At 41.1% G+C, this 18,218-nt stretch overlaps 2 protein-coding genes across 3 annotated transcripts in view; one reads left to right on the top strand and one right to left on the bottom strand.

The window, feature by feature from the left end:
• LOC127433447 (SH2 domain-containing protein 3C-like) overlaps positions 1-18,218 on the top strand; it is a 107,180-nt gene that overhangs the window by 30,454 nt on the left and 58,508 nt on the right. For both annotated transcript variants that reach the window (XM_051685360.1, XM_051685361.1), the window contains exon 3: positions 5,471-5,510. In XM_051685360.1, the coding sequence (XP_051541320.1) occupies positions 5,471-5,510 (40 nt within the window). The remainder of the gene's footprint in view (positions 1-5,470; positions 5,511-18,218) is intronic.
• On the bottom strand, positions 9,214-12,380 carry LOC127433448 (uncharacterized). Its single transcript, XM_051685364.1, has 2 exons — positions 10,027-12,380; positions 9,214-9,753 (listed from the first exon to the last, which is right to left on the bottom strand). The coding sequence occupies exons 1-2, from the start codon at positions 11,055-11,057 to the stop codon at positions 9,366-9,368; spliced, it is 1,419 nt and encodes a 472-aa protein (XP_051541324.1). The 5' UTR covers positions 11,058-12,380; the 3' UTR covers positions 9,214-9,365.

Genomic DNA, 18,218 nt, shown 5'->3' with positions numbered 1-18,218 from the left:
ATTTTTCAGAAACGGGGGTACATTCGAAATGATGACCTTTTTGTCAGGACTTACTAGTGACAAATCTGGTGTGTAGGTACCTTGAATCACAAGTCCGCTCTCAAGTAACTGGTTTACTTTTTCCACATTATCTAGAAAAATCACCAAGGCACTATTCATCCTAGGAGCATATTTAACACTTTCATATCCAACAATCTCACCTACCACTAGACTACACTCTTCAACCGAACACCCGTCAGGCAGAGACAGTTTAATAGCATGTCGGCGTGTGAGTTTGTGTAAACTAAACTGTTCACCTGCAGCCATGCTGACCAGCCATGCCGGCAGCCGCCACCTCCACAAAACAAACAAAAAAATAAAACCACACCAAACACTGTTTCTCTAAACAACACCACAAAAACTCAACAGAGAAACAAGAGTTTAGGAAAAAGAGAATGAGAAAACTCACAATCTTCAACACGCTCTCAGCAGCACTCACCACACTCACTCTCAACACACACTCAGAGATAGAGAGAGAGAGAGAGAGATGCGGCAGGCGGCGCTTGAGACAAAAAATCAGGTTAATGAAGATGTAAGAACGGAGAAAAGTAGTATGCCGAGCAATACTAAAAATAAAAGTAGTATTGCCATGGCAATACTATGTGAATGAGTGTCCCACCAACCAACGGGTATTTGTAGAGGATGTGATAGACCTATTTCACAGACTGTGATGACGTGTTTCCGCCTTATTTAGCAGCGTAAATCTTTTTATTTTATACATTTTTAAAATATTGAGTGTAAACTTATAACATTATGCTTTGTGTTATATTACCCTGGAATTAGTTTTAAAAACTGAATTACTACAGCTGCGAGGGGGTTTCTATTAGAGCTGCCGAGAGAGTGACAGTAAATTTATCATCTCCCATCTGACTGGCTTAATCCAACGCTCTCTATTTTTTTCCTCTTCTGGAAAGTCATTCAAACGTAATAGTGGTCTTTTTCTTTTTCTCTTGGAGCAAATGGGTAAGTGAAAATAATATTTGCTGTGATCTCCCATTCACTCCTATTCACTGCTGTCGAAGTTTACCCTGCAAACGTTTACTTCCGTGTTCCAAAACCCAGAGTGTGAAAAAGGTCTATTAGTTCTTAAGAATGCTAATTCATTGATTTGAGCTAATCTCAACATCCTGTTTGTAAAGTTATGGAGTCAAACAAAATAATTTAATCCTGTATTAGGGTTGACTCCGATACTAGGAGTCAGAGTCGAGGAATCGACTTCCCATCTCTATTTGTCGCATATTTTAACCACGGTATTCGTAGTAAAACCACAGTAATAATACAGGGAAATGAAAACTATGGTAATAAAAATCACAATTTTGTGGTTATTATAGTTTTACTACAAATACCATGGCAGACAAAAAACAAAAACAAAACATGGTTAGCCTACAACTGTCATGGTTACTATAATAATACTAAAGAAAAATGATTTCTGCCAAAAACTATGGTTAGGCTACTGTGGTTTTATTGTGTTCCCTTATTTACCCAACAGCTATTACAAAAATATGATGATATTGCAACTAGTTTGGAGGTTAGAATTCTCAGAAGACAATAACAAATGTTGATAATTTAAGACATAAATAACTACTGCAGGTAAAACAAGCATTTATGCATCTACCCTATAGAGCTTTTCTCTAGTATTTCATTTCACTTCTATTATCAAATCTATAAAAAATATTGCTAATGCATTCCTCTCTTATTCATAACAATTTCACCAAACTTGAAATAGCAGTGTTATTAATGGTCAGTAAATAGAGATCTCTTATATGCATATATTCATTAATTATAACAAACACACTTGTTACTTGACATGAATATTGATGAGGGGAAAAAAAGTGAATTCTTGTAAAAATATGCTTTCTCCTAAAATAAAGAAAAACAGTCACGAAAGGCTTGCAGAGGCTCACATACACAATTTTGCATAAAAGAAAAAATCTCAGTTTTTGGTGGCTTTGGACCCTTTAGTGATGCCCCTCCTCTACAATTTATCTCTCTGATGCTGCCTTCCTCTTTTTTTATGATTTCTTTGGTTTAGAAAGACAAGATTTAATGGGAACAAAATGAGAGAGAATGATTTTATCTTGTCTTTTTAATTAAGTCTTATAATTATAAAAATGTTCAGGATGTTACTGTGCTCACATGCACATGTGTTTGTACTTCCCTATCTGATCTGGCCATTGATGTGGTGTGTGAAAAGGAGTAACATGAACACACAAGTCACATCCTTTAAATGTTAACAGGAGGTGAAGTTCCTCTCTTTGTTTAACTAAGCATTTTGTGATGTCAAAAGAAATGAAACAGGAATAACAATAAAGTATAGAGCAACCCAGTGATGAAATCTCATAACAGCTCTCATTATAAGTCTCAGTCTCTCCATTAATTAAAGCATGACGCTGAGTTGCCTTTCAACATCTTTCATATATACTGTACTGTGGGTGTCTCTTCATCTTCAGGCATTTTGATGTCCCAGCTGATTTGTATTAAACAAACACATCTTTCATTTTTATATATCTGAAAGTAACATTAAAACTGACACATTAAAACTTTTTCCTGGCCTTTATCATTTATTGTTGCTACCTTTCAAATGGCCTGTACAGTGCTTACAGAAAATTATCAAACCCCTTTGGAATAGTCACTTTTTTGTCTTATAGCCTAAAATCAAAACCCATAAAAAAAACACAGCTTTATTTACAAATTTTTCCTTACAACATTCAGGTAATGAAAAATAATGCAATAGTAAGAAAATATATATAAAAGATGAAAAACTAGAATAACAGGTTTTACTGTAAAAAGTGATCATACCCCTGGATTTAAAACTTCAAAGAGCTACCTTTTGCTTTAATGACCAGCCTGATCTCACATAAAATTCGGTAAGTGTATGCCGATTTTTCTTTAGCCAAAATTGGTATGCGTTGACCGAATTTGAAAAAACTGCCTAAGAGGCTAAAGCGGTAAGTGCTTCAGAGCTTATAAACAAGTGTGACATCCATTTATATCCAGGAGAGGTTGCCAGAAGCCAGTTGTAAAAAGAATTGTTTTCAGCTGAACAGGGTGTAAAACAGTGAAGAGAAATGCTTATTTTAATTAATCTACCCCCAACCAAAACCCAAATCTAACCCTAACCATTAGTAGAGACAAAATGCAATGTTAGGGACAAAAATACAACCTCCTTTTCACGCTTGTGATTGTTTATACAAACATGATTACTTCTTCATTTGAATGGGGATTGAACTGTGGTCTCCCATTCGACTGACGCAACGCGCTACCAGTCGTGCCACGAGGGAAATAATTGTTATTGAGCCATTCCAAATATGTCCGATGGGAGATAGGGCATGTCAGTGAGTCGGCATACTGTTGCCGATCCTAGAGTACCGGAACTTTCAGAAACAGCATGCCGACTTCCTGTGTGATCATGTTGTAATGACAGCCATCAGTCTGTTTAGATATGTCTCTCTTAGCTTTGCGCAACTAGTTTGGGGAATATTTGCCAATTCTTCCTTGCAGAATTGTTTGAGTTCAGTCAAACTGCAGGATGAGCAGCAGTGGACTGCTCTCTTCAAGTCCATCCACAGGTTTTCCATTGGATTTAGTTCAGGGCTCTGACTTGGCCACTCAAGGACTTGGACCTTCCTATCTTTAAGCCACTGCATTTTTTTTTTTTTTTTTTTTTTTTTGCAGTGTGTTTAGGGTGATTGTCCTGCTGAAAGGTGAACCACCTACCCATTTTCAGTGGTCGAGAAGAGGGCCGCAGCCCGCAGATTTTCCTCAAGAATTTGAGTGTACATGGCAGCATCCATTTTCCCTTCAATCCTGACCCATTTGCCCAGTCCCTGCTGAAGAGAAACACCCCCACAAAATAATGTTGCCACCACCATACTTCACAGTAGGTATAGTATGTTCTGGGTGGTGTGCTGTATTTGGTTTTCTCCAAACACAGAGCTTGAAGTTCAGTCCACAAAGTTCCATTTTTGTCTCATTTGACCATAAAACCTGTTACCATATGACATCAGAATCCTCCAAGTGTTTTTTCACAAAGTGCAAACGAGTCTTAGTGTGGCACTTTTTCAGAAGAGGCTTCTTTCTTTCCACCCTGCCATACAGGCCAACTTTGTGTAGAGCTTGGGAGATTGTTTTTACATGCACATACAAATCTATCTCAACCATAAAGTCTTGTAAATCTTTCAAAGTTGCCTTTGGCCTCATGATAGCTTCCCTGTTCAATATCCACCTGGCACGGTCATCCAGTTTATAGGGATGGCCAGATCTAGGCAAGGTTTTGGTGGTGCCATGCGCTTTCTTTTTTTCCTTCTCCTAACCTGTGACTTTCCAAATGTATCAAGGAGCCCTTCTGAAAGCACCTTTCTAACCATGGTGAATTCTTAAATTCATTACCATGCACTACCAGTAATGGAATCCTCATGGAACAGCCGGTTTTATTCTGAAGAAATCAAAACCACTACAGTTGATGTCAGGTGGGGGCCAGTTAGCCAGGTGTGAGATCTGAAAGGTGATTAGTTGCACCTGAGCAAGTTTGTAATGGTTAATCTTAGAGAGAGATCACTTCTCTCAACTATTTACTAATTCATTTTTAATAATTGTTCAGAATTTACTTGTTATTTTCATTATGATGTTGAAGGTGTAATGTGACAAATGATCAGGATTTTGACAAGGTAAGATGATTTTTCTGTTTTAGCCCTGCCTTGTCCCAGACCCAGACTTTTAATATTCAACGAAAATCAAATATAAAAATACAAATGCTTACATATTGCATTATAACATTGTCATTATTTGTTATAAATAACCAAAAATGTTCCCCCTATATCTTCTTTTTTCAAACGTTAGTGTACTTGTTAACAAGGTCAACAAAAGTGTCAATGAAGAGCATGCTTGAGATGAAAAATTTGAAAAATTTAGTTTTATGTTTTATTTGGTGTCATTTCCAATAAAGCTGTAATTTTGCCAAAGTAAGCAAAAAGTGTGAAAATATTTAACTATGTGTATTTATGATACATAAAATGTAAGCTATACAATTAGTCTTAGAAAGACAAAAGAGGTGACCATTTTTTTCCCACAAATGTTACAAATTTCATTTCCATCAGCTTCTTTTCCACTACGGAACACTATACAGAATTGAATATGTGCTGGAAATGACAATGCTGTGGGAGAAAATGATAAAAAATGACATAAATCTCCTGTGCTGCATGAACATACTGTACGCTGCTGGACATTGTTAGTAGACAAATGAAGAAAACACAAATAGTGAAAGTGTGCAAATGTTTTAAAGAGACTTTACTCTCTAGAAATCCATAGTGCTTAAAGTGCCAAAGTTGAAGAAACACCAATACATGAATATATATTAAAAAAAAATTTTTTTAAAAAACATAAGAATACTTTGTGTTAATCATTTGTCACACTGTCAATGTCTTTTTCACAGACAGCTGGACACCACAGATGGCCAAGAAGAATATGTAGAGGTGAGACATTTTTAATTCTTTCTTTCTTTCTTTCTTTCTTGTGTAATTTCTGTACCAGAATTGTGAAAACAATGACCTTTTTCAAACTAATTTCAGGGACACTCCCACCTCTGCCATTGGTCTAAAAAACTTTTAGTCCTGTGTCCAAACTCACACCATTGAGTCAATGTTCCAAGCTGGGTTGAGGGAAATTTTCAAAATAGAAAAACAGTTTGTGTGCGTCCTTATGAATTTTAGCTGCAAGAAATTGTGCTTGTGTCTGTATGTTCTTTAATCTAGGCTATATCTCCAAAAATCTCACTATTTTTGTTGAAGAAGCATTAAATGTGGTTATTTTATACTTAATTAGGTAAAACATCCATTAAAACCCTGTATTCATTAACTAAAAGCAGCACTTAAATATGTAATGAGAAATGAGTGTAATGAGTTCTTATGGTAAGTGCTGATTTGGTCCAAATTAATGTCTTTGCTATCCCCGGTCCTTTGCTCTGTCATTAAGATATTAGAATCTATGTGTGTAGTACACTCTGCTACCACTAGATGGAGCTGTAAATTGTTTTAAAATCATGAAGCTAGAAAACTGAGTTAGCCTTCGAAACACACAGTGCTAAACATATGCACATTCACACACATTACATATGAATACATGCACACATATACTCAGAATTCCTCTAGGTCCAAAACCTATTAGGGTTATACAGACATATTAGACACCTCACTTGTGCACACAGTCTAATGCAGCACAACTAAGACCCAGTTTTACATTTGACATCAAGTGGAAACCCAACGCAGTTTGCTTATCGAACAAAGGTAAACAAAAGTGTCCTTAAAATCAGACATTGAAATTGAAATATTTAATAATTTAAGAACTGCATAGGCCCAACAATATGCTAAAGTATTAACATTACTGAATAGGCTTAATAGGAAAATTGCCAATTGACAAACAATCACCAATTTTGGTTTCTAAATTACTCTTGAATTTTGATGGTTTCATGCTCTCAGCAGCCAATAATTCACAGCACAATACACATTGTGATCAACCATGTTTATCCTCACTGCATTTTACCCTTCATAGTTTTTCCATAGTTTTCGAGGATGTGGGCATGTCACACAACCTGACCATGTTGGCATCTGTCTAATTTGGCTTAGCTTCGACCAAGTTACTGATGAATAGGGATGGAAATCGAGAACCAGTTCTTGTTCACAACCTGTGCCATTCTTTACAAAATACCAGAATCATATGAACTTCTTGACTTTAGGTTCCGTTAATGGTTCCCGAACACTGTCTTAAAATACTCAAAGTGTTTCCAGCACTGCATTTCAACAGCAGCGCTGCCCTCTACTGGGTCAAAAGCTTAAAACACACAAACAAATTACTCTTATGAGCTGGCTCTGTTGAATCTACAGTGCAAAACAGACAGCACTTCCAGTATGGTCTGATTCCCGAAAGAATGATTTAGATGAGCCGTTTCTTTTGAATCTACAGCACAAAACATACAGCGCTTCCGGTCTAGTCCGGTATAGTATTAATCTTACACTGATGTGCAAATTATCAATGTCCAACTCGAAATCATATAAGAACTGTTGAAGTCTTACAAGCTTGAAGTACAACATTAGACAACAGAACACCGTCTAAACAGTCTCTGGAACTGTGAGACTTTAAATCAAGCAGTGCAGTTACTAACTGGTTGTTCACATTAGAGGTCTACAACCTGACCCGGGCCCAACGGGTTTCGGGCCGTGTTCGGGTCAGTTTTTCAAGTAGGACTTCGGGTCAGGTTCTGATTTGTAATTAATGAAAAAATAAACAGGCTTACTGAACTTGTTTCAAGCACACGCTCTCACTCACAGACACGCGCGAAAGGACGAGTTAGGGGCCATTCACACCGAACATGTTTTTGCACGTGTCTGTTCTGTTTTCCCATTGTTTAAAAATGCTGGATGAATGTCTTTGACATTTGCACTGCGTCTCGCTTTTTCTTCAGCGTCACATGTACGACGGCATATTTTAAACACTATGTCAAGTTAAAAAGAACTTCAAATTTTTTTAAATGCATGTCGAGTCACCTGCGTTCTGTTTAATTATTTACACTAGATTGTTTTCAGCACAGTTGTCACAAAAATTCAACATTCTAATAAAATTCAGGCTGCATAGGGGGTACTGTTGCATTGTTTCATATTATTCCAGATTGTTCTGCACCAGGTGAAGTTTCAACAAATAAAACGGTAAGGCAATGCTTTTTTCCCCTTCTGCTCTAGTGCACTGAGGGGCTGCTGTGCCTAGTTAAAACTGTATGTTTACTGTTTCAGTACTGTTATGAATGTTGCCTACAGTATATGCTTACATAAAACAGTTGCCTATTGCAACAGTACTTGCTAGAAGAAATTAGATAGTAAGTGAATTCGGGTCGGGTTCGGGCTTAAAATCTGACAGTATCGTTCGGACCGGGTAGGATACACTGTCTCAGGTACGGGCCACACGGTCTCAGGTATGGGTCAGGTTTCATTTTAAGGCTTGTAACGAGGCAGATGTGGAATGAGGATCTAAATGCAGCTTTTAATGGAAACCAAAAATAAACAAAGCAACTCAGAATAGAATGAAACAAAAACACGGGAAACCAAGCACAGAACAAGACAACACATATGAAGACTAACAAAGAAACCAGGGGAAACAAGGGCTTAAATACAAATGGGCAAACGAGGAACACCTGGGGAAAACAATCAGGGGAAAACCAATCATGAAAAGAAACTACAAAGGACTACAAAATTAACAGGAAACAGGAACGGGGAACTAAACAAGAATTTCAAAATAAAAGTCTAAGCAAAAACACAGGGAATACGTGACAGAGCCCCCTTTTTAAGGAGCGGATTCCAGACACTCCAAAAAACAAAACAAACTGTCCATGGAGTGTGGGAGAAAACAGGTAGTTCAGGGGGGCACAAGGGGTAAACAGGCAGTTCAGGGGGACACAAAGGACAAGGGGAGTAGAGGAACAAGGCAAAGTCAGGGAGGTTTGAAACCAAGGTGGAGCTGGATGGAGAGCCAGAGCGACGCTGCAGGCTTGGAGGACCAAGTAGACCAGAGCAGATCAGGTGGGCAGCCAGGAGGCCAGGGAGACCAGAGCAGATCAGGCGGATGGCCAGGAGACCAGAGCAGATCAGACGGACGGCCAGCAGACCAGGGAGACCAGGGCAGATCAGGCGGACGGCCAGGAGACCAGGGAGACCAGGGCAGATCAGGCGGACGGCCAGGAGACCAGGGAGACCAGGGCAGATCAGGCGGACGGCCAGGAGACCAGGGAGACCAGGGCAGATCAGGCGGACGGCCAGGAGACCAGGGAGACCAGGGCAGATCAGGCGGACGGCCAGGAGACCAGGGAGACCAGGGCAGATCAGGCGGACGGCCAGGAGACCAGGGAGACCAGGGCAGATCAGGCGGACGGCCAGGAGACCAGGGAGACCAGGGCAGATCAGGCGGACGGCCAGGAGACCAGGGAGACCAGGGCAGATCAGGCGGACGGCCAGGAGACCAGGGAGACCAGGGCAGATCAGGCGGACGGCCAGGAGACCAGGGAGACCAGGGCAGATCAGGCGGACGGCCAGGAGACCAGGGAGACCAGGGCAGATCAGGCGGACGGCCAGGAGACCAGGGAGACCAGGGCAGATCAGGCGGACGGCCAGGAGACCAGGGAGACCAGGGCAGATCAGGCAGACGGCCAGGAGACCAGGAAGACCAGAGCAGATCAGGCGGACGGCCAGGAGACCAAGGAGACCAGAGCAGATCAGGCGGATGGCCAGGAGACCAGGGAGACCAGAGCAGATCAGGCTGACGGCCAGGAGACCAAGGAGATGACCTCAAGGTGGAGACTGGGTCAGGAGTTCTGGGAGGCCACAGGGTCGAGACAGGGTAAGGAGGCCTGGGAGGCGGCCGCAGGGCCGAGACTGGGTCAGGAGGCCTGGGAGGTGGCCGCAGGACAGGGACTGGGTCAGGCGGTGGAGCCGCTGTAAGAGGAGTCTCTGGGGGAGCGGGCGGAGCCACTGGAGGTATAGGCTCTGGGGGCAGAGCTGTGGAAGGCGGTGCCATGGCAGGCTCGAGGGGCGAAGCCGTGGAAGACAGAGTTGTGGCAGGCTCGAGGGACGAAGCCGTGGAAGGCGGAGCCGTGGCAGGCTTGAGACAAAGAGTCCTGGATGAATGGAAAATGACCTCCATTGTCGCGAACATGGGAAAGGACTCGGGAACGACCTCTGTGGTTGTGGGCATGGGCAGAGACTCGGAAACGATCTCCGTGGTCGTGTTCATGGGATGAGACTTGGGAACGACCTCCGTAGTCGTGGGCATGGGCAGAGACTCGGGAACGACCTCCGTGGTCGTGGGCATGGGAGGAGACTCGGGAACAACCTCCGTGGTCGTGGGCATGGGAGGAGACTCGGGAACAACCTCCGTGGTCGTGGGCATGGGAGGAGACTCGGAAACGACCTCCGTGGTCTTGGGCATGGGAAGAGACTCGGGAACGACCTCCGTGGTCGTGGGCATGGGAGGAGACTCGGGAACGGCCTCCGTGGTCGTGGGCATGGGAGGAGACTCGGGAACGGCCTCCGTGGTCGTGGGCATGGGAGGAGACTCGGGAACGGCCTCCGTGGTCGGGGCATGGGAGGAGACTCGGGAACGGCCTCCGTGGTCGTGGGTATGGGAGGAGACTCGGGAACGACCTCCGTGGTCGTGGGCATGGGAGGAGACTCGGGAACGACCTCCGTGGTTGTGTACACGGGAAGAGACTTGGGAACAGAAACTTTTCTTCTCCTCCTCCGGATGGCCGAAGTTGACAACGCAAGCTCTGGGACGGATGAGGCTTCTAGCTCGTTGGCCGTGGCAGGTGTGGGCGTTGGCTCGTTGGCTGTGGGCATGGGCTCATTGGCCGAGGCGGGTGTGGGCTCGTTGGCCGAGGTGGGCGCTGGCTCGTTGGCCGAGGCGGGCGCTGGCTCGTTGGCCGAGGCGGGCGCTGGCTCGTTGGCCGAGGCGGGCGCTGGCTCGTTGGCCGTGGCGGGCGTGAGTACTGACAAGCTTTGAGGAAGGGTCTTCATGACCCTACGCACTGACATAAGTGGTGGATAATTTAACTTGGAATCAAGGGCCGTGGGAGGCTGGGTTGTGGTATGGCGTGGAGCAGACTCAGGCGTAGCTGTGGCATGGCGTGAAGCAGGCTGAGGTTTGGCTGAGACATGGTATAGAGCAGGCTGAGCCGTTGACATGACATGACATGGAACAGGCTGAGGTGTGGAAGACTCAGAAACCGGAACCGGGGTTGAGAGAGGAGGTTCCTCTGAAGCGAATGTCTCTAAAATTAACTCCACATACTCCTCCCACGTGTAATCACCGGTCTCTGGCAATTCCCTCCACTTGTGAGCTAGGAGACCGATCTGATATAAGGACTTCAAGTGGGAATCGGTAACTCCCGTGTATCTGGCAACAGTGCTAAACAGACGATAGTATTCTCTAATTGGTAAGTTTGCTCGGCTCAACTGGACAAAGCATGCTGCTAGATCCATTTCGGATGGTCAGTCTTTCTGTAACGAGGCAGACGTGGAATGAGGATCTAAATGCAGCTTTTAATGGAAACCAAAAATAAACAAAGTAACTCAGAATAGAATGAAACAAAAACACAGGAAACCAAACACAGAACAAGACAACACATATGAAGACTTACAAAGAAACCAGGGGAAACAAGGGCTTAAATACAAATGGGCAAACAAGGAAACGAGAAACACCTGGGGAAAACAATCAGGGGAAAACCAATTATGAAAAGAAACTACAAAGGACTACAAAATTAACAGGAAACAGGAATGGGGAACTAAACAAGAATTTCAAAATAAAAGTCTAAGCAAACACACAGGGAATACGTGACAAGGCCCATGCAGACCTCTAGTTCATATGACAATGTTTCATTAAAGATACACAAGTTTTGTAATACAAGGAATTGTATATTTTAAAAAAAAAATTATGAATGAAATATGCCATCACATTTCTTGTTTGTTTAGATACAGTCCAGATATAGCCTAGTTAGGAATAATTATTGGATTGGATATATGACTCTAAAAAGTCAGCAAACACACCTTTTGCAAGAATTGTATTACATTTATTTCTGATTTGTTATATCTGCTCTGTAGAAATCTAAAAGTATCTCATCATTTGGTAACAGACTGCAGAGGACAGTAAATCCAATAAAAAATTGAATTTCTCATTTTCAAATATTTCTTCTTCAAAAGTACTAAAAGAACCACTGGAATCATTACTGGAACCATTAAGGAACCGGAATCGTTAAGAGGAACCGGACTGGAATTGTTAAATTCCTAACAATTCCCATCCCTACTGATGAATTTGTGCTAAAGTACTGTAGAGTTTGATTTGACCCTCAGCGTTTTCTGCTCCCTTTTATAAGTCTATTTATTTTGCTATTCTAACTATGATAGTGGTCCAAACTACATGATTATATTGTCAGTTGCATTTTATTATTTGTATTTTGCAATGTTTTCCCTGGTGTTTGCTACCCTATTAGTACCAGTCCCACTGGTCTAATGCATACTGTATATTGCCTTACCTCTTCCAGCCATCCTTAAACAGTTTTTTTAATACATAAAAATGCTTTTTTAGACTCACCATTTTTTTTATTCACATTCTCTCTCTTTTCTCCACCTTGAACATCTGAAACTTTAATGGTGTCAAATGGAGTTAAAATGAGTCTTTGCCCTGAATGATCACTTTAATGGCAAAAAAAAGAGCTCTTTCATCTGGAAACAGATGAACAACTGGTCTTCACTCTAGAACAGAACGTTCCCAGAGGCCAGAATGCGAGTGGTCGATTGAATTGTTTGTAATTGTATTTTTCCATTCAGCCGTTTCCACCTGATGTTTATTTGCAACTGGACGGGGTCTCATTATCTCAGCAGTACCTGGATCTCTCACCTTTTCTACAACCTTTGGATTGAACTCCTAGCTAACCTTTCTGCTAGCAGTAAGGACACCAACACCAATTAGCTGGGTCCTCAATGCTGATATAATTGAAATTCTACTAAAAGCCAATGATCTGTCCTTTCAAATTAGTACTGTGGCTGTACCATGGTACAGTGATGGTATCAGATTGTAATACTGTGGTACTTTGATATATCCCATGGTAATGAATGATTACCATTTTAATGTACCATGGTATCTGCGTACATAGTACTGTAAGGTATTTCAAGGATGTCCAAAAAACATGGTATTACAATGGCATCATGTCCAAAAAACCTAGTAGTACCATGGTACGTTTTGACACATTTTGGTTAGTGTGGTCTGTAGTGTAGAGGCAATGAATTAGACATAATTAAAGAGATGTTTACTTTAAAAAAATGTAATTTAGACACAACAAGCAGAAGGATAAATTAGATTTTTACTAAGGCTGCCAATCTATTAAAACTTGTATCAAATTAATTGCATATATTAATGTTTAATGAGAAAGGCCCCCAAATAAACATCATTTAGTATATATTAAATATATATATGTAATATTCTATATAATATTAATGATAATTCAGATAATTCAAATACATGTCATCATATTTAGATAAAACAAATGTGGCTTTAAAAGTCTAAATATTGTTTGTTTTATTTCCATATCATTGAACACAACCCTATGGACCATTTTCACAGATTGTGATGATGCATTTCTGCCTTATTTAGCAGCGTAAATTTAAGTAACTTTTTTATATGTGCAATTTTGTAATTATTTAGTGTACATTCCTAACATTACACTTTGTATTATATTACCCTGAAATAAGCTTTAATAAAGTTTTTTACTTCTGCATTCTTTGGTTTGCACTATTGTTAATTGTCAGTCTATGGACTCATGCATCAGACGGATGCTTTTAAATGTCTCACTTTGGTTGCGTTGCGTCTCACTAGTTGTCAGCGTCTAGTCATAAGCGCTGTGTTTTTAGGATGCGAGATTCCTGCATTCTGTTGTGCTCGATCCAGCTGTCTCTGAGCACATGGGCACATCATCTGTGGAAGGCTCTCGTTGGTTTGCCTGTACAGTCACACTGACTGCCCCCTACTGATTTGCAAAACATCATACTTAAATTACTCTGATGGTAAGAACATTCCTTATGACGGAATTTATGTAGGGGTCGGGGGTATGATTCATTGTGTCAATTGTTTTAATGTAATATTTTTCATATAATTTAAATGCAGGCTATGTCCACATTAATCCAGATACATTTGAAAACAGCATTTTCATTTTCGAAACGCTCTGCATCCATGTACAGTCTGAAATGCAATTGTCCTCGTGTTCCACCTTTGAAGGAATGCAATGTGAAAGTTGCACAAAGTAACATTTATCTTTAACAACACTATTAAAGTGACTATTAGGCACAACAACGCCGCTACAACATGGGCCGCCATCTTGATTGTTGTATGTTAAATGGATCAAATGACTGTCACATGACAACAAATATGTAATCGTTTTCAAATATCTCAGTTTTCCCTGTCCACACTACACTGCAAAGATTGCATTTTCAAATTAATCAATTTGTGAGAGCGTTTTCGAAAAGCTCAGTTTTCGTTGTCAAAAACGCCATCATCAGTATGGACAGATGGCCAAAACGTAGAAAAAAAGGTATTAGGGTGAATGTGAATGCAGTAAATGAATGTGTTAAATAAACAGACCTAATTTTTAGTGGTGCTTGCCTATGCCCAAGTTGCCGCCACAATGCTAGGGTGTTGTGGACGCTTGACAGGTTGTTGCCAAAAGGTGCTCTGAATAGTTTTTAGGTTGCTAGAATGTTCTGTGTTATTGCTAGGTCATTGCTAGGTTCTTATGGTATTCTGGATGGTTACTAGGTGGTTGCTCAGTGTACCAAGTCTCATGATCTCATGAAAATCATGTGAATGTGGCTACATTTTTCCAAAATGATATTACTTGCAGCAGTTCCAAAATGAAATGTCTACTGTGTGGCACTAAAATTGGGTGACCAGACCTCCCCGTTTTCCGGGGACAGTCCTGATTTTTGACAGTCTGTCCCTGACTGGAGCTGTCCCTGGAAATGTCCCCATTTATACTGCACGTTCAAAACAATCTGCAATAAAGCCCCTATTGAAAGGCTAATCGTGTGCTGTTTATTTTGACCAACAGAGGGAGCTGCTTGCTATTGCAGCTTTAAGTCATTTGTCTTCCTTTACTGATAACTTATTTGCGCCAGTTTTGCCATTAAGAACTGGACCAGGGAGCAAGCGCAATTGAAAAGAATCATTGAAAATAATTAAAAAAGAATCATATCAGCTCCGAGGTGAGGCACATACTTGCATACTTACATACTATGGTATGATAAAGAAGTTATATTGTTATGTATTATATAAAATTAATGCATTTTAAAATATGAATATGACATAAATAATATGGACAAATAAATTAAATGTATAATAAAGTATCTGCAGTAAATGTAAGTCAGCACATTACAGCATAGATTACATTGCGCCTTGTTGGGAAACAAGTGACTGAAAAGAAACACCATAGTGCATAAGAATTGATCAAAATAAAAGGTATAATTAAGAAAAACAGGTCCATGAGATATACCATATGAGACAACTGATAGAAACAGGTGAAATAGTGTAATAATAATTATTATTTTTCCAATTAACATTTTTTATTGACTCAAACATTTACAAAGGCCAGGAGGTAATTAACATTCAAAGAAAAAACAACATATTTACATTGAGTCAACATTTAACCCCCACTATTACCCCTCCCCCTCCCCCTCCCCAATCACCAACCCCACCCCGATCCCCAGTGAACACCCCTGTGGTCACAAATAGAATATACACACACACACAAAAAACAACCCCCCCCCACTGAACCTTCAACCAAAACTCTTGGATCTTAACACACCCCCAAAAAACATGGGTTGTGTCTCCATCCTCTGATTGGCATCGCCAGCATGTGGGTGTGTCTTTAAGACCAAGCCTATACAATCTAGAGGGGGTCCAATAGAATCTATGTAAAATCTTGAATTGCATGAGGCAAACCCGTGCATCTCTAGATGCAGACTTGATGTTTTTTAGAATCCTATCCCATACTCCCTCATCCAATACCAAGTTTAAATCTTTCTCCCGTAATCTTTACTGGTTGTTTAGATCAGTGTTACTATCAGAAATAATTGATAATTATTTCTTTAGTTATTCATTATTATTTAAATAATTAATTAAATCTAACTCATTAAAACCTCATATGGGGCTCCAGTAAATGTATTGCGCTACGTTTAGGAGCGGGTTTGGTTATTAGCAATAATTAATAATTATCAAAGATAATTATCAATTATTAAAATCAACAGAACATTGATGAGAATCAATGTTAGCTTTTTTTAATCCTTTAAATCAATGATTATCAAAGATAATCACCAATCATTAACATCGATGAAACATTAATTAAAATTAACACTAGCTTATTGATCCTTCAAATTCAACAATCATCAAAAATAATTATCAATTATCAAAAATCAACAGAATATTAATAAGGATTAATATTGCCGGGGCACCACCCTGGAATCAGGGACTAATAACCAGATAGTATAACAGTCTCAATATTAGATTGTTTTCTTAGGAAAATCGATAGAATATCGATTTTCGGGAAAAAAAACAATGAATGAAGGCTTGAATCCTAGCACTGACATCCCGTCAGCATGACATCCCGTCAGCATGACACAGGTGTATGCAAAACAAACCAAAACACTTCTCTTTGAAATATAACAAAGTTTATTTATGCAGTAATATTAATTAATAATTAATACAATGCAGTCAATAAACTTCCGACTTACAATTACAAACTAACAGTGATATGATTAGATATGGAAATCAAAATAATCCTATAACACATGAGGGTGTATGTGTGTGAGAGTGTGTGTGTGTGTGTGTGTGTGTGTGTGTGTGTGTGTGTGTGTGTGTGTAAGGAGGGACGTGCACAAAATGGCGGATGTGACTCTCGTGGAGAGTATGTCACGCGAGACTTCCGGCCAGAGAATATGGCCGCGAATGTGGGTGGAGAGAAACCAGTCAATGGCATCTACCAGTTTACTGCGTGTATCCGCTTGTACGATAGCTTAGGGACAAAGCTTAGCTTTATCACAAAGCTATCTACTAGACAAAAATGTGTGCGAGAATGTTTGTGAGGGGTCGCATGTGTGTGGTTAATACGAGAGAGAGAGAATTAAGTGATGGCCCCAAAACCGGTTTTGCGATCGTGGGAGAGTAAGCAGCTGTTAGTTTATCACTCAGAGATGCAGTGGACGGCTCGTAAACCATCCCGCGGTCTTTGATTCTTTAATGGATAAACTCAGTGTGCCGGTCTCACCCGCGATGGTGGAAATGCACAACAGTCCAATGTGGTTGGACTACAACACAGCAGATCTCATTCATGATAATTAAATACCTTGAGTATTAGCCGCAATGAGCGGACTCGGCGGTCCATAAACTGTACAAGCAATAACCTTGATACACAAGAAAAACACACTATAATATTTTATCTCTGCCCAGACGTAAACCTCTTACTTGAATCGCATGAGGACACAGACGAATGTGTGTTCATCCGTCCTTTAACTCCGACTCGGTTCCTCGAGGCTTGGGTGATGACGGGAGGCCGTTTCCCCGCTCGCCTCGGGCTGGCAGATAAATCAGCGACGTCGACTTGATTGAAGATGGAAGAGAAATCTTTTATCTCTTCACTTCTGCAGGCAAACGGATGAAGATGCGGACTGTACGGTGGTCTCCTTTGGATCCGTTAGAGTGTTCGATGGAACACAGAGTAATCTCAACTCGCCTAGCGAGATGGAGATTGTATGGCCACAGTTTCAAGTCGGACGTTACTTCCTTGTGCCACGAGGCTACACCTGAGAGCAGCGATGAGCTGCGTCTACACACGGCGAGCAAAGTTGCTGGAAGCAAATCCCGGAAGCAACTCAGAGTTATTTCTACTCCCGATGACATCATGGTTGAGGGCCGTTCTGTTGTGTGCCTCATCCAATAGGAGTTGAGAGTTAGATCCTTTAGTGAGCAAGGCTTCATGGGATTTGTAGTCTGTTTTGGACTCCCTTTGTTTGATTTTGGCACGGTTTTATCAGTAAGATTTATGACTTTGTATGTGGGCCTCAGTTAGGTTTTATGACTGGGTTAGGCCTGCCTTTGTCTTCTATCTGAATACATGAGGCCCAACAATCTCTTAAGAGATGTTGAAGTTCCATCCCCCAGACTCTGAATTAGCAGGGAGTAATACACTGATGCCTCATGACCTTTTCCAAAAGCAGTAATCACCTCTCCCAGAGTATCTGCTGCTTTAGTGGGTTGTATGCTACTCCCAAAAACAATACAGAGCAGGTGGTGCAGCTGTAAATACCTATAGAATTGAGATCTGGGAATCCCAAAATGTTGAACCACACATCACACACATGCTCAATGTCAGCAGCTCATCGGTTCTCAGGATGTCGGACACCTCCGAAAGAGGCGATTCTCAGTTCAGTGTACTGTTGACTCAAGAACTGTTACGAGCAACTCATTGTACAGTTGACTCGAGAGCTGTTGCGACCCGAGCGTTCAGTCCAATTTGTGAACTAGTTGGAGCGGTTAATTGCAAAGAAGATATCACCAGTTCTAGGACCATATTACTCCCGGTTATCGACTCATTTTGATTC

The sequence above is a fragment of the Myxocyprinus asiaticus genome, chromosome 43 (genome assembly GCF_019703515.2).
Source record: "Myxocyprinus asiaticus isolate MX2 ecotype Aquarium Trade chromosome 43, UBuf_Myxa_2, whole genome shotgun sequence".
In the NCBI taxonomy this organism is placed as follows: domain Eukaryota; kingdom Metazoa; phylum Chordata; class Actinopteri; order Cypriniformes; family Catostomidae; genus Myxocyprinus; species Myxocyprinus asiaticus.
The sequence above is the reverse complement of the archived record's forward strand: the minus strand, read 5'-3'. Positions and strand labels throughout refer to the sequence as shown.

What these genes read in the sequence shown, in the direction of transcription:
- LOC127433448 (XM_051685364.1), bottom strand. Translation starts at nt 11,057, where the DNA reads ATGGATCTAGCAGCATGCTTTGTCCAGTTGAGCCGAGCAAACTTACCA. An exon ending in CCATGCCCACGACCACGGAG is followed by an intron (nt 9,754 to 10,026) that starts GTCGTTCCCGAG and finishes ACAACCACAGAG; the next exon opens with GTCGTTCCCGAGTCCTTTCC.